Source organism: Oncorhynchus mykiss, chromosome 10 (genome assembly GCF_013265735.2).
Source record: "Oncorhynchus mykiss isolate Arlee chromosome 10, USDA_OmykA_1.1, whole genome shotgun sequence".
In the NCBI taxonomy this organism is placed as follows: domain Eukaryota; kingdom Metazoa; phylum Chordata; class Actinopteri; order Salmoniformes; family Salmonidae; genus Oncorhynchus; species Oncorhynchus mykiss.
The window spans coordinates 7,699,219-7,718,260 of NC_048574.1; the positions used below are offsets into that span (position 1 = coordinate 7,699,219).

Below are 19,042 nucleotides of genomic sequence, written 5' to 3' on the forward strand. Positions count from 1 at the left end.
ACCATCTTTGACCAGTCACATCACACCCACAACATTATTACAACCATCTCTGACCAGTCACATCACATCCACAACATTATTACAACCATCTTTGACCAGTAACATCACACCCAAAACATTACATTATTACAACCATCTCTGACCAGTCACATCACACCCACAACATTACATTATTACAACCATCTCTGACCAGTCACATGACATTATTACAACCATCTCTGACCAGTCACATCACATCCACAACATTATTACAACCATCTTTGACCAGTAACATCACACCCACAACATTACATTATTACAACCATCTCTGACCAGTCGCATCACACCCACAACATTACATGATTACAACCATCTCTGACCAGTCACATCACATCCACAACATTATTACAACCATACCTGACCAGTCGCATCACACCCACAACATTATTACAACCATCTCTGACCAGTCACATCACACCCACAACATTATTACAACCATCTCTGACCAGTCACATCACACCCACAACATTATTACAACCATCTCTGACCAGTCACATCACACCCACAACATTATTACAACCATCTCTGACCAGTCACATCACACCCACAACATTATTACAACCATCTCTGACCAGTCACATCACACCCACAACATTATTACAACCATCTCTGACCAGTCACATCACACCCACAACATTATTACAACCATCTCTGACCAGTCGCATCACACCCACAACATTATTACAACCATCTCTGACCAGTCACATCACACCCACAACATTATTACAACCATCTCTGACCAGTCACATCACACCCACAACATTACATGATTACAACCATCTCTGACCAGTCACATCACACCCACAACATTATTACAACCATCTCTGACCAGTCGCATCACACCCACAACATTATTACAACCATCTCTGACCAGTCGCATCACACCCACAACATTATTACAACCATCTCTGACCAGTCGCATCACACCCACAACATTATTACAACCATCTCTGACCAGTCGCATCACACCCACAACATTATTACAACCATCTCTGACCAGTCGCATCACACCCACAACATTATTACAACCATCTCTGACCAGTAACATCACACCCACAACATTATTACAACCATCTCTGACCAGTCACATCACACCCACAACATTATTACAACCATCTCTGACCAGTCACATCACACCCACAACATTATTACAACCATCTCTGACCAGTCGCATCACACCCACAACATTCCATTCTGACCAAACACAACAACACAAAACAAAACTGCAACACAACTAACTCTTATCTGAGCCTACAACTCAGTGGATTAATACCCCTTTTAATGGATTCTACCATGTCTGATGACTTCACACGCTGCTTACCAGGAGAAGGCTTAGACATGAAGTCAAAGTTCATCACGTCAGGGATCCCCAGAGCCAGAAGCTGTAGCATGACACTGGCCAGGTTACACCTGCAGAGAGAACACGAGAGCAGAACAGTCCATCACAACGACAGAGACATGTTTCAATTTATACTGCAGCAACAACTGGGTCGTGTTCATTAGAGCACACTGTAGCAAAAACCTTTCGCAACTGAGATTTTTTTTATATATTTTTTTTAAACAAGCATTTCTTATTGGACATGTCGAGATAGTACTTCTCTGGTTGGCATCTATTGAAAAGAGTTCTGTTCTCTTCCAACAGGTCAACAGTGACTACACTTGCTTTGGTTGCTCATATACATTTGTCCACCTGATCCAACTCCAGCCATGCTGGTCCAACCTCCATCACAGACATGGGGATCTAACTCTCTGTGTGTGTGTGTGTGTGTGTTTCCTACCTTTGTATCTCAGGCACGGTCATGGGGATGAGGTTGTCAAACTCATCCTCGGTGTAGAGACGGTAGACAGAGCCGGAGTCCTCTCTGCCAGCCCTGCCCGCCCTCTGCCACGCCTGGGCTTTAGATACCCGCTGTACTGCCAACACCTCCAGACCGCTCTCTGAGGGGCGGATAACAAGGTACATCACAATGGAAATAAATCTGCTTTAAAAAAAAATCTTCAATCCTTTTTTATACGTGTGTGTGTGTATTGTTGTTTTTTTTCCCAAAAAGTTAGAAAATATTAATTATCAAATCAAATGAATTCATCAATTCACACCAGGGCTACAGAACTGAGTGCCGACAAGTAGAGAAACAGATAGGAAGTGAGGTGAAACAGCTTCGTGTTCTGTCACAATGTGAAGTCTCACCTGGGTTGAAGCGTTTTGCTTTCACCATGCCTGTGTCAATGACGTATTTGATCCCTGAGATGGTGATCGACGTCTCTGCAATGTTGGTTGACAGGATTACCTTCCTACAACCCTGGCAAAACCAAAGCAAAAAACACAAGAGGACAATAGATACAGATTCAACTGTCCAGGATTTCCAAATGACTATGAAATAATGATTTACAATATGAGTGAAATAGTTTTCCTTCCAGATTATTATAATTATTATTATTTTTTAAATCCCCCTCTAATTTAGGCCACAAGTACGAGAACTGGATGAGTCAACAACATTATTCGGGTAGGAGTTAACAGAATATTCACTTCTAAAACAGATCGTCACTGGACGGTGACTTCAATATGAAGCCTTAGTTGCTCGAGGAGACCATGCATCACAAATCAATGATTGCAGGATATTGTACCGGGACTTCTAAGGGGGGGGTGTAGGTGTATCCTACCTTAGGGGCAGGCTGGAAGACCCTGAGCTGCTGAGCAGGGGGTAGGGAGGCGTACAGAGGGATGACAGTCATGGGACCACAGCTGTCAGGTAGGTGCTTGGCGATGTCACGGCAGGTACGAGCCAGCGCCTCTATCTCCTCCTGTCCTGTCATGAACACCAGGATGTCATGTGACGCAGGGGCTTCCTGTTCAGGACGGACGCATCACAACCAAAATCTTGTCTGTCATCATATGTTGATTTGGAATCGTGTCTAACTTGTGTTTTTCAGGAAGGTATTATTCATGTTATGAGGTTAAGATACACACAGACACCATACACCGCCTGCTACGTGAGGTTAGATATACACAGACCCCATACACCGCCTGCTACGTGAGGTTAGATACACACAGACCCCATACACCGCCTGCTACGTTAGGTTAGATACACACAGACACCATACACCGCCTGCTACGTGAGGTTAAGATACACACAGACACCATACACACAGACACCATACACCGCCTGCTACGTGAGGTTAGATATACACAGACCCCATACACCGCCTGCTACGTGAGGTTAGATACACACAGACCCCATACACCGCCTGCTACGTTAGGTTAGATACACACAGACACCATACACCGCCTGCTACGTGAGGTTAGATATACACAGACCCCATACACCGCCTGCTACGTGAGGTTAGATATACACAGACCCCATACACCGCCTGCTACGTGAGGTTAGATACACACAGACACCATACACCGCCTGCTACGTTAGGTTAGATACACACAGACCCCATACACCGCCTGCTACGTGAGGTTAGATACACACAGACCCCATACACCGCCTGCTACGTTAGGTTAGATACACACAGACCCCATACACCGCCTGCTACGTTAGGTTAGATACACACAGACCCCATTCACCGCCTGCTAAGTTAGGTTAGATATACACAGACCCCATACACCGCCAGCTGCAGTAGTTTTCATTAAGCAAATATTAAACCTACTTCACCTCACAAACGTGGTAATTAACTGCAATGCCCATAATTGGCCAGTTTCTTTTCCCGACACGAACAGAGATAGATACACTGTAACGTCTGCTCCGTTAAGTCACATACCTGATGGATCTGGAAGACTGAGACCAGGGCAGCCTGCAGGTAGTCCGACTGGGGCTGCTTGGTGTAGTACATCTGGATGGGGTGCTGCCTGCCCTCCAGGTACAGCACAGGGGACTTGTTGAAGTACTGAGAGAACAGGTCCACATCCATGGTGGCTGACATCACAATCACCTACAAACGGTACATTGGAGGCGGCAATATACCAGATTTATTTATAAAGCCTTTAAAACATTTTTTTTTTAACACCCGTCTTGAAGTGGTCTTAGAGTATGTTTGACTTTTATTTTACATTGGGTGCTTTGACAATGGAACACCAGATCTCTCTCTCTCTCACACACACACACACACACACACACACACACACACACAGTTAGTGGCCTACAGTTAGTGGCCTACAGTTAGTGGCCTACAGTTAGTGGCCTACAGTTAGTGGCCTACAGTTAGAGGCCTACAGTTAGTGGCCTACAGTTAGAGGCCTACAGTTAGTGGCCTACAGTTAGTGGCCTACAGTTAGTGGCCTACAGTTAGTGGCCTACAGTTAGTGGCCTAGTCTGGAATTCAAAGTGATGTGTTCTGTTTCACCATTGTTTCAGATCGTATCACTTTTTAGATTCCAGGCTACTGAGGGCTAGCAATGACCTACCTTGAGGGGGACCTTGTTCTGTTCTCTGCGTTTGCGCTGGGCAGCCTTCACCACTCCGAAAAGTACGTCAGTGTGCACAGTGCGCTCGTGGGCCTCATCCAGCACCACCACGGTGTAGCGTAGCAGTAAGGGGTCTCCTATGGCCTCACGCAGGAGCATACCATCTGTCATGAACTTCAACTTCGTCTCCGAGGAGGTGACATCCTCAAATCGCACCGTGTAGCCGACCTGAAAAGGAGGATTTCCCCCTCGATTTGATTGGTTGGTTTCAGTCCACAGACAGCCTAGCGTTAGAGAGTTTACAAGACTGAAGTTTTGTACAAGACTTATAAAACTACAAGACAGGGATTGTCGTTGGGTACATGCAGCCACTGATGATGATGATGATGATGATGAGGTAACAACCACCACATGGCTATTGAATGAAGTACAAAAACACGTGTTCTACTAGAGTTTGACCACCACAGATTGTTAAAAAAAAAATTGTTTTTACGCACCAGCTTCCCCAGCTGAGTTCTCTTCTCCTCTGCTACCCTCGTTGCCAGGGAGATAGCTGCCACTCGGCGGGGCTGTGTCACAGCGACGATGCCCTGTCGCGCGATGCCAGCTTCATACAGGTACTGAGGAATCTGGGTGGTCTTCCCAGAACCCGTCTCACCTGAGGGACAGGGCATCGGGAAGACACAATGGTTTGGGTCAGCCAATGTTACAATAGTTGAAGGCAAAATCTACCGTCATCAAAAATGAAAGGAGGACCAAGGCACTCTTCATATAATTAATTAAAAATGCCTTTATTAGTATGGCATGTTCAATAGAAACAAAGTTTTTTATTAAACCGACGCGTTTCGGCTGCATGGCCTTCGGCAGGGAGTAAAATCTACAGTATATGATGATTGCAACCACATGAACAATCAACACGGGTACTCAGATGAACAAGGAGGGACCTCTGAATTTGTTCAATAAAAATAAATACAACATTTAAAAAATATATATAAATATTAAAAACTTGTTTTCGTTGCAATTTTTTTTCCCGACTAATGCTTTTACACTCCAGCTGAGTCCTGGGGTATGTACACTAGAATCCATACAGAAGCCAACAAATAATCAAATACAATTGTATTTGTCACATGCTTTGTAAACAAACAGGTGTAGACTAAAGGCGTCCGCATGCATCCCAGCTGAAACACTTCTGAGGAGTGTGTGCATATATTTTTGACAGCGTTTATTTTTGTTTCGGATTTCGGTGAGGGGTTTTCTGGCTGTTCGGGGCCTTCCAGAGCCGAAGTAACACCCTTCCGGACATTTCCGGACCCTTCCCAACACGGCAGAGAGAAACATTTAGAAAATAATAGAAAAATAATAAAACTGAGGAATAAATGCACAATGAGTAACATTCATTTGGGAGGTAGGTAGCCTAGTGGTTAGAGTGTAGAGGAGGCAGGTACTCTAGTGGTTAGAGTATAGAGGAGGTAGGTAGCCTAGTGGTTAGAGTATAGAGGAGGGGGCAGGTAGCCTAGTGGTTAGAGTGTAGAGGAGGTAGGTAGCCTAGTGGTTAGAGTATAGAGGAGGGGGCAGGTAGCCTAGTGGTTAGAGTGTAGAGGAGGCAGGTAGCCTAGTGGTTAGAGTGTAGAGGAGGTAGGTAGCCTAGTGGTTAGAGTATAGAGGAGGGGGCAGGTAGCCTAGTGGTTAGAGTGTAGAGGAGGCAGGTAGCCTAGTGGTTAGAGTGTAGAGGAGGGGGCAGGTAGCCTAGTGGTTAGAGTGTAGAGGAGGGGGCAGGTAGCCTAGTGGTTAGAGTGTAGAGGAGGGGGCAGGTAGCCTAGTGGTTAGAGTGTAGAGGAGGCAGGTAGCCTAGTGGTTAGAGTGTAGAGGAGGCAGGTAGCCTAGTGGTTAGAGTGTAGAGGAGGGGGCAGGTAGCCTAGTGGTTAGAGTGTAGAGGAGGGGGCAGGTAGCCTAGTGGTTAGAGTGTAGAGGAGGCAGGTAGCCTAGTGGTTAGAGTGTAGAGGAGGCAGGTAGCCTAGTGGTTAGAGTGTAGGGAGGGGGCAGGTAGCCTAGTGGTTAGAGTGTAGGGAGGCAGGTAGCCTAGTGGTTAGAGTGTAGAGGAGGTAGGTAGCCTAGTGGTTAGAGTGTAGAGGAGGCAGGTAGTCTAGTGGTTAGAGTGTAGAGGAGGCAGGTAGTCTAGTGGTTAGAGTGTAGAGGAGGCAGGTAGCCTAGTGGTTAGAGTGTTGAGGAGGTAGGTAGCCTAGTGGTTAGAGTGTAGTGGGGGGCAGGTAGCCTAGTGGTTAGAGTGTAGGGAGGGGGTAGGTAGCCTAGTGGTTAGAGTGTAGAGGAGGCAGGTAGCCTAGTGGTTAGAGTGTAGAGGAGGCAGGTACTCTAGTGGTTAGAGTGTAGAGGAGGCAGGTAGCCTAGTGGTTAGAGTGTAGGGAGGGGGCAGGTAGCCTAGTGGTTAGAGTGTAGGGAGGCAGGTAGCCTAGTGGTTAGAGTGTAGAGGAGGCAGGTAGCCTAGTGGTTAGAGTGTAGAGGAGGCAGGTAGCCTAGTGGTTAGAGTGTAGAGGAGGCAGGTAGCCTAGTGGTTAGAGTGTAGAGGAGGCAGGTAGCCTAGTGGTTAGAGTGTTGAGGAGGCAGGTAGCCTAGTGGTTAGAGTGTTGAGGAGGCAGGTAGCCTAGTGGTTAGAGTGTAGGGAGGTGGCAGGTAGCCTAGTGGTTAGAGTGTTGAGGAGGCAGGTAGCCTAGTGGTTAGAGTGTAGAGGAGGCAGGTAGCCTAGTGGTTAGAGTGTAGGGAGGGGGTAGGTAGCCTAGTGGTTAGAGTGTAGAGGAGGCAGGTAGCCTAGTGGTTAGAGTGTAGAGGAGGCAGGTAGCCTAGTGGTTAGAGTGTAGGGAGGGGGTAGGTAGCCTAGTGGTTAGAGTGTAGAGGAGGCAGGTAGCCTAGTGGTTAGAGTGTAGAGGAGGCAGGTACTCTAGTGGTTAGAGTGTAGAGGAGGCAGGTAGCCTAGTGGTTAGAGTGTAGGGAGGGGGCAGGTAGCCTAGTGGTTAGAGTGTAGGGAGGCAGGTAGCCTAGTGGTTAGAGTGTAGAGGAGGCAGGTAGCCTAGTGGTTAGAGTGTAGAGGAGGCAGGTAGCCTAGTGGTTAGAGTGTAGAGGAGGCAGGTAGCCTAGTGGTTAGAGTGTAGAGGAGGCAGGTAGCCTAGTGGTTAGAGTGTTGAGGAGGCAGGTAGCCTAGTGGTTAGAGTGTTGAGGAGGCAGGTAGCCTAGTGGTTAGAGTGTAGGGAGGTGGCAGGTAGCCTAGTGGTTAGAGTGTTGAGGAGGCAGGTAGCCTAGTGGTTAGAGTGTAGAGGGGGCAGGTAGTCTAGTGGTTAGAGTGTTGAGGAGGCAGGTAGCCTAGTGGTTAGAGTGTAGAGGAGGCAGGTAGCCTAGTGGTTAGAGTGTAGAGGAGGCAGGTAGCCTAGTGGTTAGAGTGTTGAGGAGGCAGGTAGCCTAGTGGTTAGAGTGTTGAGGAGGCAGGTAGCCTAGTGGTTAGAGTGTAGGGAGGTGGCAGGTAGCCTAGTGGTTAGAGTGTTGAGGAGGCAGGTAGCCTAGTGGTTAGAGTGTAGGGAGGTGGCAGGTAGCCTAGTGGTTAGAGTGTTGAGGAGGCAGGTAGCCTAGTGGTTAGAGTGTAGGGAGGGGGCAGGTAGCCTAGTGGTTAGAGTGTAGAGGAGGCAGGTAGCCTAGTGGTTAGAGTGTTGAGGAGGCAGGTAGCCTAGTGGTTAGAGTGTAGAGGGGGCAGGTAGTCTAGTGGTTAGAGTGTTGAGGAGGCAGGTAGCCTAGTGGTTAGAGTGTAGAGGAGGCAGGTAGCCTAGTGGTTAGAGTGTAGAGGAGGCAGGTAGCCTAGTGGTTAGAGTGTAGAGGAGGGGGCAGGTAGCCTAGTGGTTAGAGTGTAGAGGAGGGGGCAGGTAGCCTAGTGGTTAGAGTGTAGAGGAGGCAGGTAGCCTAGTGGTTAGAGTGTAGAGGAGGCAGGTAGCCTAGTGGTTAGAGTGTAGGGAGGGGGCAGGTAGCCTAGTGGTTAGAGTGTAGGGAGGCAGGTAGCCTAGTGGTTAGAGTGTAGAGGAGGTAGGTAGCCTAGTGGTTAGAGTGTAGAGGAGGCAGGTAGTCTAGTGGTTAGAGTGTAGAGGAGGCAGGTAGTCTAGTGGTTAGAGTGTAGAGGAGGCAGGTAGCCTAGTGGTTAGAGTGTTGAGGAGGTAGGTAGCCTAGTGGTTAGAGTGTAGTGGGGGGCAGGTAGCCTAGTGGTTAGAGTGTAGGGAGGGGGTAGGTAGCCTAGTGGTTAGAGTGTAGAGGAGGCAGGTAGCCTAGTGGTTAGAGTGTAGAGGAGGCAGGTACTCTAGTGGTTAGAGTGTAGAGGAGGCAGGTAGCCTAGTGGTTAGAGTGTAGGGAGGGGGCAGGTAGCCTAGTGGTTAGAGTGTAGGGAGGCAGGTAGCCTAGTGGTTAGAGTGTAGAGGAGGCAGGTAGCCTAGTGGTTAGAGTGTAGAGGAGGCAGGTAGCCTAGTGGTTAGAGTGTAGAGGAGGCAGGTAGCCTAGTGGTTAGAGTGTAGAGGAGGCAGGTAGCCTAGTGGTTAGAGTGTTGAGGAGGCAGGTAGCCTAGTGGTTAGAGTGTTGAGGAGGCAGGTAGCCTAGTGGTTAGAGTGTAGGGAGGTGGCAGGTAGCCTAGTGGTTAGAGTGTTGAGGAGGCAGGTAGCCTAGTGGTTAGAGTGTAGAGGAGGCAGGTAGCCTAGTGGTTAGAGTGTAGGGAGGGGGTAGGTAGCCTAGTGGTTAGAGTGTAGAGGAGGCAGGTAGCCTAGTGGTTAGAGTGTAGAGGAGGCAGGTAGCCTAGTGGTTAGAGTGTAGGGAGGGGGTAGGTAGCCTAGTGGTTAGAGTGTAGAGGAGGCAGGTAGCCTAGTGGTTAGAGTGTAGAGGAGGCAGGTACTCTAGTGGTTAGAGTGTAGAGGAGGCAGGTAGCCTAGTGGTTAGAGTGTAGGGAGGGGGCAGGTAGCCTAGTGGTTAGAGTGTAGGGAGGCAGGTAGCCTAGTGGTTAGAGTGTAGAGGAGGCAGGTAGCCTAGTGGTTAGAGTGTAGAGGAGGCAGGTAGCCTAGTGGTTAGAGTGTAGAGGAGGCAGGTAGCCTAGTGGTTAGAGTGTAGAGGAGGCAGGTAGCCTAGTGGTTAGAGTGTTGAGGAGGCAGGTAGCCTAGTGGTTAGAGTGTTGAGGAGGCAGGTAGCCTAGTGGTTAGAGTGTAGGGAGGTGGCAGGTAGCCTAGTGGTTAGAGTGTTGAGGAGGCAGGTAGCCTAGTGGTTAGAGTGTAGAGGGGGCAGGTAGTCTAGTGGTTAGAGTGTTGAGGAGGCAGGTAGCCTAGTGGTTAGAGTGTAGAGGAGGCAGGTAGCCTAGTGGTTAGAGTGTAGAGGAGGCAGGTAGCCTAGTGGTTAGAGTGTTGAGGAGGCAGGTAGCCTAGTGGTTAGAGTGTTGAGGAGGCAGGTAGCCTAGTGGTTAGAGTGTAGGGAGGTGGCAGGTAGCCTAGTGGTTAGAGTGTTGAGGAGGCAGGTAGCCTAGTGGTTAGAGTGTAGGGAGGTGGCAGGTAGCCTAGTGGTTAGAGTGTTGAGGAGGCAGGTAGCCTAGTGGTTAGAGTGTAGGGAGGGGGCAGGTAGCCTAGTGGTTAGAGTGTAGAGGAGGCAGGTAGCCTAGTGGTTAGAGTGTTGAGGAGGCAGGTAGCCTAGTGGTTAGAGTGTAGAGGGGGCAGGTAGTCTAGTGGTTAGAGTGTTGAGGAGGCAGGTAGCCTAGTGGTTAGAGTGTTGAGGAGGCAGGTAGCCTAGTGGTTAGAGTGTAGAGGAGGCAGGTAGCCTAGTGGTTAGAGTGTTGAGGAGGCAGGTAGCCTAGTGGTTAGAGTGTTGAGGAGGCAGGTAGCCTAGTGGTTAGAGTGTAGGGAGGTGGCAGGTAGCCTAGTGGTTAGAGTGTTGAGGAGGCAGGTAGCCTAGTGGTTAGAGTGTAGGGAGGTGGCAGGTAGCCTAGTGGTTAGAGTGTTGAGGAGGCAGGTAGCCTAGTGGTTAGAGTGTAGGGAGGTGGCAGGTAGCCTAGTGGTTAGAGTGTAGGGAGGTGGCAGGTAGCCTAGTGGTTAGAGTGTAGGGAGGTGGCAGGTAGCCTAGTGGTTAGAGTGTAGGGAGGTGGCAGGTAGCCTAGTGGTTAGAGTGTAGGGAGGGGGCAGGTAGCCTAGTGGTTAGAGTGTAGGGAGGGGGCAGGTAGCCTAGTGGTTAGAGTGTAGGGAGGTGGCAGGTAGCCTAGTGGTTAGAGTGTATGGAGGCAGGTAGCCTAGTGGTTAGAGTGTAGGGAGGGGGCAGGTAGCCTAGTGGTTAGAGTGTAGGGAGGGGGCAGGTAGCCTAGTGGTTAGAGTGTTGAGGAGGCAGGTAGCCTAGTGGTTAGAGTGTAGGGAGGGGGCAGGTAGCCTAGTGGTTAGAGTGTAGGGAGGGGGCAGGTAGCCTAGTGGTTAGAGTGTAGGGAGGAGGCAGGTAGCCTAGTGGTTAGAGTGTAGGGAGGAGGCAGGTAGCCTAGTGGTTAGAGTGTAGGGAGGAGGCAGGTAGCCTAGTGGTTAGAGTGTAGGGAGGGGGCAGGTAGCCTAGTGGTTAGAGTGTTGAGGAGGCAGGTAGCCTAGTGGTTAGAGTGTTGAGGAGGCAGGTAGCCTAGTGGTTAGAGTGTTGAGGAGGCAGGTAGCCTAGTGGTTAGAGTGTAGAGGAGGCAGGTAGCCTAGTGGTTAGAGTGTAGGGAGGGGGCAGGTAGCCTAGTGGTTAGAGTGTTGAGGAGGCAGGTAGCCTAGTGGTTAGAGTGTTGAGGAGGCAGGTAGCCTAGTGGTTAGAGTGTTGAGGAGGCAGGTAGCCTAGTGGTTAGAGTGTTGAGGAGGGGGCAGGTAGCCTAGTGGTTAGAGTGTAGGGAGGGGGCAGGTAGCCTAGTGGTTAGAGTGCAGGGAGGGGGCAGGTAGCCTAGTGTTTAGAGTGTTGAGGAGGCAGGTAGCCTCGTGGTTAGAGTGTTGAGGAGGGGGCAGGTAGCCTAGTGGTTAGAGTGTTGAGGAGGCAGGTAGCCTAGTGGTTAGAGTGTAGGGAGGGGGCAGGTAGCCTAGTGGTTAGAGTGTAGGGGCGGCAGGTAGCCTAGTGGTTAGAGTGTAGGGAGGGGGCAGGTAGCCTAGTGGTTAGAGTGTAGGGAGGGGGCAGGTAGCCTAGTGGTTAGAGTGTTGAGGAGGCAGGTAGCCTAGTGGTTAGAGTGTAGGGGCGGCAGGTAGCCTAGTGGTTAGAGTGTAGGGAGGGGGCAGGTAGCCTAGTGGTTAGAGTGTTGAGGAGGCAGGTAGCCTAGTGGTTAGAGTGTAGGGAGGGGGCAGGTAGCCTAGTGGTTAGAGTGTAGGGGCGGCAGGTAGCCTAGTGGTTAGAGTGTAGGGAGGGGGCAGGTAGCCTAGTGGTTAGAGTGTAGGGAGGGGGCAGGTAGCCTAGTGGTTAGAGTGTAGGGAGGGGGCAGGTAGCCTAGTGGTTAGAGTGCAGGGAGGGGGCAGGTAGCCTAGTGGTTAGAGTGTAGGGAGGGGGCAGGTAGCCTAGTGGTTAGAGTGTAGGGGCGGCAGGTAGCCTAGTGGTTAGAGTGTAGGGAGGGGGCAGGTAGCCTAGTGGTTAGAGTGTAGGGAGGGGGCAGGTAGCCTAGTGGTTAGAGTGTTGAGGAGGCAGGTAGCCTAGTGGTTAGAGTGTAGGGAGGGGGCAGGTAGCCTAGTGGTTAGAGTGTAGGGGCGGCAGGTAGCCTAGTGGTTAGAGTGTAGGGAGGGGGCAGGTAGCCTAGTGGTTAGAGTGTAGGGAGGGGGCAGGTAGCCTAGTGGTTAGAGTGTTGAGGAGGCAGGTAGCCTAGTGGTTAGAGTGTAGGGAGGGGGTAGGTAGCCTAGTGGTTAGAGTGTAGAGGAGGCAGGTACTCTAGTGGTTAGAGTGTAGAGGAGGTAGGTAGCCTCGTGGTTAGAGTGTAGGGAGGGGGTAGGTAGCCTAGTGGTTAGAGTGTAGAGGAGGCAGGTACTCTAGTGGTTAGAGTGTAGAGGAGGCAGGTAGCCTAGTGGTTAGAGTGTAGGGAGGGGGCAGGTAGCCTAGTGGTTAGAGTGTAGAGGAGGCAGGTAGCCTAGTGGTTAGAGTGTAGAGGAGGCAGGTAGCCTAGTGGTTAGAGTGTAGGGAGGGGGCAGGTAGCCTAGTGGTTAGAGTGTAGAGGAGGCAGGTAGCCTAGTGGTTAGAGTGTAGAGGAGGCAGGTAGCCTAGTGGTTAGAGTGTAGAGGAGGCAGGTAGCCTAGTGGTTAGAGTGTAGAGGAGGCAGGTAGCCTAGTGGTTAGAGTGTTGAGGAGGCAGGTAGCCTAGTGGTTAGAGTGTTGAGGAGGCAGGTAGCCTAGTGGTTAGAGTGTAGGGAGGTGGCAGGTAGCCTAGTGGTTAGAGTGTTGAGGAGGCAGGTAGCCTAGTGGTTAGAGTGTAGAGGGGGCAGGTAGTCTAGTGGTTAGAGTGTTGAGGAGGCAGGTAGCCTAGTGGTTAGAGTGTAGAGGAGGCAGGTAGCCTAGTGGTTAGAGTGTAGAGGAGGCAGGTAGCCTAGTGGTTAGAGTGTTGAGGAGGCAGGTAGCCTAGTGGTTAGAGTGTTGAGGAGGCAGGTAGCCTAGTGGTTAGAGTGTAGGGAGGTGGCAGGTAGCCTAGTGGTTAGAGTGTTGAGGAGGCAGGTAGCCTAGTGGTTAGAGTGTAGGGAGGTGGCAGGTAGCCTAGTGGTTAGAGTGTTGAGGAGGCAGGTAGCCTAGTGGTTAGAGTGTAGGGAGGGGGCAGGTAGCCTAGTGGTTAGAGTGTAGAGGAGGCAGGTAGCCTAGTGGTTAGAGTGTTGAGGAGGCAGGTAGCCTAGTGGTTAGAGTGTAGAGGGGGCAGGTAGTCTAGTGGTTAGAGTGTTGAGGAGGCAGGTAGCCTAGTGGTTAGAGTGTAGAGGAGGCAGGTAGCCTAGTGGTTAGAGTGTAGAGGAGGCAGGTAGCCTAGTGGTTAGAGTGTAGAGGAGGGGGCAGGTAGCCTAGTGGTTAGAGTGTAGAGGAGGGGGCAGGTAGCCTAGTGGTTAGAGTGTAGAGGAGGCAGGTAGCCTAGTGGTTAGAGTGTAGAGGAGGCAGGTAGCCTAGTGGTTAGAGTGTAGGGAGGGGGCAGGTAGCCTAGTGGTTAGAGTGTAGGGAGGCAGGTAGCCTAGTGGTTAGAGTGTAGAGGAGGTAGGTAGCCTAGTGGTTAGAGTGTAGAGGAGGCAGGTAGTCTAGTGGTTAGAGTGTAGAGGAGGCAGGTAGTCTAGTGGTTAGAGTGTAGAGGAGGCAGGTAGCCTAGTGGTTAGAGTGTTGAGGAGGTAGGTAGCCTAGTGGTTAGAGTGTAGTGGGGGGCAGGTAGCCTAGTGGTTAGAGTGTAGGGAGGGGGTAGGTAGCCTAGTGGTTAGAGTGTAGAGGAGGCAGGTAGCCTAGTGGTTAGAGTGTAGAGGAGGCAGGTACTCTAGTGGTTAGAGTGTAGAGGAGGCAGGTAGCCTAGTGGTTAGAGTGTAGGGAGGGGGCAGGTAGCCTAGTGGTTAGAGTGTAGGGAGGCAGGTAGCCTAGTGGTTAGAGTGTAGAGGAGGCAGGTAGCCTAGTGGTTAGAGTGTAGAGGAGGCAGGTAGCCTAGTGGTTAGAGTGTAGAGGAGGCAGGTAGCCTAGTGGTTAGAGTGTAGAGGAGGCAGGTAGCCTAGTGGTTAGAGTGTTGAGGAGGCAGGTAGCCTAGTGGTTAGAGTGTTGAGGAGGCAGGTAGCCTAGTGGTTAGAGTGTAGGGAGGTGGCAGGTAGCCTAGTGGTTAGAGTGTTGAGGAGGCAGGTAGCCTAGTGGTTAGAGTGTAGAGGAGGCAGGTAGCCTAGTGGTTAGAGTGTAGGGAGGGGGTAGGTAGCCTAGTGGTTAGAGTGTAGAGGAGGCAGGTAGCCTAGTGGTTAGAGTGTAGAGGAGGCAGGTAGCCTAGTGGTTAGAGTGTAGGGAGGGGGTAGGTAGCCTAGTGGTTAGAGTGTAGAGGAGGCAGGTAGCCTAGTGGTTAGAGTGTAGAGGAGGCAGGTACTCTAGTGGTTAGAGTGTAGAGGAGGCAGGTAGCCTAGTGGTTAGAGTGTAGGGAGGGGGCAGGTAGCCTAGTGGTTAGAGTGTAGGGAGGCAGGTAGCCTAGTGGTTAGAGTGTAGAGGAGGCAGGTAGCCTAGTGGTTAGAGTGTAGAGGAGGCAGGTAGCCTAGTGGTTAGAGTGTAGAGGAGGCAGGTAGCCTAGTGGTTAGAGTGTAGAGGAGGCAGGTAGCCTAGTGGTTAGAGTGTTGAGGAGGCAGGTAGCCTAGTGGTTAGAGTGTTGAGGAGGCAGGTAGCCTAGTGGTTAGAGTGTAGGGAGGTGGCAGGTAGCCTAGTGGTTAGAGTGTTGAGGAGGCAGGTAGCCTAGTGGTTAGAGTGTAGAGGGGGCAGGTAGTCTAGTGGTTAGAGTGTTGAGGAGGCAGGTAGCCTAGTGGTTAGAGTGTAGAGGAGGCAGGTAGCCTAGTGGTTAGAGTGTAGAGGAGGCAGGTAGCCTAGTGGTTAGAGTGTTGAGGAGGCAGGTAGCCTAGTGGTTAGAGTGTTGAGGAGGCAGGTAGCCTAGTGGTTAGAGTGTAGGGAGGTGGCAGGTAGCCTAGTGGTTAGAGTGTTGAGGAGGCAGGTAGCCTAGTGGTTAGAGTGTAGGGAGGTGGCAGGTAGCCTAGTGGTTAGAGTGTTGAGGAGGCAGGTAGCCTAGTGGTTAGAGTGTAGGGAGGGGGCAGGTAGCCTAGTGGTTAGAGTGTAGAGGAGGCAGGTAGCCTAGTGGTTAGAGTGTTGAGGAGGCAGGTAGCCTAGTGGTTAGAGTGTAGAGGGGGCAGGTAGTCTAGTGGTTAGAGTGTTGAGGAGGCAGGTAGCCTAGTGGTTAGAGTGTTGAGGAGGCAGGTAGCCTAGTGGTTAGAGTGTAGAGGAGGCAGGTAGCCTAGTGGTTAGAGTGTTGAGGAGGCAGGTAGCCTAGTGGTTAGAGTGTTGAGGAGGCAGGTAGCCTAGTGGTTAGAGTGTAGGGAGGTGGCAGGTAGCCTAGTGGTTAGAGTGTTGAGGAGGCAGGTAGCCTAGTGGTTAGAGTGTAGGGAGGTGGCAGGTAGCCTAGTGGTTAGAGTGTTGAGGAGGCAGGTAGCCTAGTGGTTAGAGTGTAGGGAGGTGGCAGGTAGCCTAGTGGTTAGAGTGTAGGGAGGTGGCAGGTAGCCTAGTGGTTAGAGTGTAGGGAGGTGGCAGGTAGCCTAGTGGTTAGAGTGTAGGGAGGTGGCAGGTAGCCTAGTGGTTAGAGTGTAGGGAGGGGGCAGGTAGCCTAGTGGTTAGAGTGTAGGGAGGGGGCAGGTAGCCTAGTGGTTAGAGTGTAGGGAGGTGGCAGGTAGCCTAGTGGTTAGAGTGTATGGAGGCAGGTAGCCTAGTGGTTAGAGTGTAGGGAGGGGGCAGGTAGCCTAGTGGTTAGAGTGTAGGGAGGGGGCAGGTAGCCTAGTGGTTAGAGTGTTGAGGAGGCAGGTAGCCTAGTGGTTAGAGTGTAGGGAGGGGGCAGGTAGCCTAGTGGTTAGAGTGTAGGGAGGGGGCAGGTAGCCTAGTGGTTAGAGTGTAGGGAGGAGGCAGGTAGCCTAGTGGTTAGAGTGTAGGGAGGAGGCAGGTAGCCTAGTGGTTAGAGTGTAGGGAGGAGGCAGGTAGCCTAGTGGTTAGAGTGTAGGGAGGGGGCAGGTAGCCTAGTGGTTAGAGTGTTGAGGAGGCAGGTAGCCTAGTGGTTAGAGTGTTGAGGAGGCAGGTAGCCTAGTGGTTAGAGTGTTGAGGAGGCAGGTAGCCTAGTGGTTAGAGTGTAGAGGAGGCAGGTAGCCTAGTGGTTAGAGTGTAGGGAGGGGGCAGGTAGCCTAGTGGTTAGAGTGTTGAGGAGGCAGGTAGCCTAGTGGTTAGAGTGTTGAGGAGGCAGGTAGCCTAGTGGTTAGAGTGTTGAGGAGGCAGGTAGCCTAGTGGTTAGAGTGTTGAGGAGGGGGCAGGTAGCCTAGTGGTTAGAGTGTAGGGAGGGGGCAGGTAGCCTAGTGGTTAGAGTGCAGGGAGGGGGCAGGTAGCCTAGTGTTTAGAGTGTTGAGGAGGCAGGTAGCCTCGTGGTTAGAGTGTTGAGGAGGGGGCAGGTAGCCTAGTGGTTAGAGTGTTGAGGAGGCAGGTAGCCTAGTGGTTAGAGTGTAGGGAGGGGGCAGGTAGCCTAGTGGTTAGAGTGTAGGGGCGGCAGGTAGCCTAGTGGTTAGAGTGTAGGGAGGGGGCAGGTAGCCTAGTGGTTAGAGTGTAGGGAGGGGGCAGGTAGCCTAGTGGTTAGAGTGTTGAGGAGGCAGGTAGCCTAGTGGTTAGAGTGTAGGGGCGGCAGGTAGCCTAGTGGTTAGAGTGTAGGGAGGGGGCAGGTAGCCTAGTGGTTAGAGTGTTGAGGAGGCAGGTAGCCTAGTGGTTAGAGTGTAGGGAGGGGGCAGGTAGCCTAGTGGTTAGAGTGTAGGGGCGGCAGGTAGCCTAGTGGTTAGAGTGTAGGGAGGGGGCAGGTAGCCTAGTGGTTAGAGTGTAGGGAGGGGGCAGGTAGCCTAGTGGTTAGAGTGTAGGGAGGGGGCAGGTAGCCTAGTGGTTAGAGTGCAGGGAGGGGGCAGGTAGCCTAGTGGTTAGAGTGTAGGGAGGGGGCAGGTAGCCTAGTGGTTAGAGTGTAGGGGCGGCAGGTAGCCTAGTGGTTAGAGTGTAGGGAGGGGGCAGGTAGCCTAGTGGTTAGAGTGTAGGGAGGGGGCAGGTAGCCTAGTGGTTAGAGTGTTGAGGAGGCAGGTAGCCTAGTGGTTAGAGTGTAGGGAGGGGGCAGGTAGCCTAGTGGTTAGAGTGTAGGGGCGGCAGGTAGCCTAGTGGTTAGAGTGTAGGGAGGGGGCAGGTAGCCTAGTGGTTAGAGTGTAGGGAGGGGGCAGGTAGCCTAGTGGTTAGAGTGTTGAGGAGGCAGGTAGCCTAGTGGTTAGAGTGTAGGGAGGGGGTAGGTAGCCTAGTGGTTAGAGTGTAGAGGAGGCAGGTACTCTAGTGGTTAGAGTGTAGAGGAGGTAGGTAGCCTCGTGGTTAGAGTGTAGGGAGGGGGTAGGTAGCCTAGTGGTTAGAGTGTAGAGGAGGCAGGTACTCTAGTGGTTAGAGTGTAGAGGAGGCAGGTAGCCTAGTGGTTAGAGTGTAGGGAGGGGGTAGGTAGCCTAGTGGTTAGAGTGTAGAGGAGGCAGGTACTCTAGTGGTTAGAGTGTAGAGGAGGCAGGTAGCCTAGTGGTTAGAGTGTAGAGGAGGCAGGTACTCTAGTGGTTAGAGTGTAGAGGAGGCAGGTAGCCTAGTGGTTAGAGTGTAGGGAGGGGGCAGGTAGCCTCGTGGTTAGAGTGTAGGGAGGGGGCAGGTAGCCTAGTGGTTAGAGTGTAGAGGAGGCAGGTAGCCTAGTGGTTAGAGTGTAGGGAGGGGGTAGGTAGCCTAGTGGTTAGAGTGTAGAGGAGGCAGGTAGCCTAGTGGTTAGAGTGTAGAGGAGGCAGGTACTCTAGTGGTTAGAGTGTAGAGGAGGCAGGTAGCCTAGTGGTTAGAGTGTAGGGAGGGGGCAGGTAGCCTCGTGGTTAGAGTGTAGGGAGGGGGCAGGTAGCCTAGTGGTTAGAGTGTAGAGGAGGCAGGTAGCCTAGTGGTTAGAGTGTAGGGAGGGGGCAGGTAGCCTAGTGGTTAGAGTGTAGGGAGGGGGCAGGTAGCCTAGTGGTTAGAGTGTAGAGGAGGCAGGTAGCCTAGTGGTTAGAGTGTAGGGAGGGGGCAGGTAGCCTCGTGGTTAGAGTGTAGAGGAGGCAGGTAGCCTAGTGGTTAGAGTGTAGGGAGGGGGCAGGTAGCCTAGTGGTTAGAGTGTAGAGGAGGCAGGTAGCCTAGTGGTTAGAGTGTAGGGAGGGGGCAGGTAGCCTCGTGGTTAGAGTGTAGAGGAGGCAGGTAGCCTAGTGGTTAGAGTGTAGGGAGGGGGCAGGTAGCCTAGTGGTTAGAGTGTAGAGGAGGCAGGTAGCCTAGTGGTTAGAGTGTAGGGAGGGGGCAGGTAGCCTAGTGGTTAGAGTGTAGGGAGGGGGCAGGTAGCCTAGTGGTTAGAGTGTAGGGAGGGGGCAGGTAGCCTAGTGGTTAGAGTGCAGGGAGGGGGCAGGTAGCCTAGTGGTTAGAGTGTAGGGAGGGGGCAGGTAGCCTAGTGGTTAGAGTGTAGGGAGGGGGCAGGTAGCCTAGTGGTTAGAGTGTAGGGAGGGGGCAGGTAGCCTCGTGGTTAGAGTGTAGGGAGGGGGCAGGTAGCCTAGTGGTTAGAGTGTAGGGAGGGGGCAGGTAGCCTCGTGGTTAGAGTGTAGGGAGGGGGCAGGTAGCCTCGTGGTTAGAGTGTAGGGAGGGGGCAGGTAGCCTAGTGGTTAGAGTGTAGGGAGGGGGCAGGTAGCCTAGTGGTTAGAGTGTAGGGAGGGGGCAGGTAGCCTCGTGGTTAGAGTGTATGGAGGGGGCAGGTAGCCTCGTGGTTAGAGTGTAGGGAGGGGGCAGGTAGCCTAGTGGTTAGAGTGTAGGGAGGGGGCAG

General features: G+C 51.9%; 1 protein-coding gene across 1 annotated transcript in view; it reads right to left on the minus strand.

The window, feature by feature from the left end:
* The window catches only part of dhx33 (DEAH (Asp-Glu-Ala-His) box polypeptide 33), a 31,187-nt gene that overhangs the window by 5,370 nt on the left and 6,775 nt on the right, over window positions 1-19,042 (minus strand). The window contains exons 2-8 of the mRNA XM_036989603.1: window positions 4,945-5,105; window positions 4,448-4,675; window positions 3,805-3,975; window positions 2,701-2,886; window positions 2,228-2,339; window positions 1,818-1,977; window positions 1,361-1,449 (exon numbers count right to left, since the gene is read on the minus strand). Of these exons, the coding sequence (XP_036845498.1) occupies window positions 1,361-1,449; window positions 1,818-1,977; window positions 2,228-2,339; window positions 2,701-2,886; window positions 3,805-3,975; window positions 4,448-4,675; window positions 4,945-5,105 (1,107 nt within the window). The remainder of the gene's footprint in view (window positions 1-1,360; window positions 1,450-1,817; window positions 1,978-2,227; window positions 2,340-2,700; window positions 2,887-3,804; window positions 3,976-4,447; window positions 4,676-4,944; window positions 5,106-19,042) is intronic.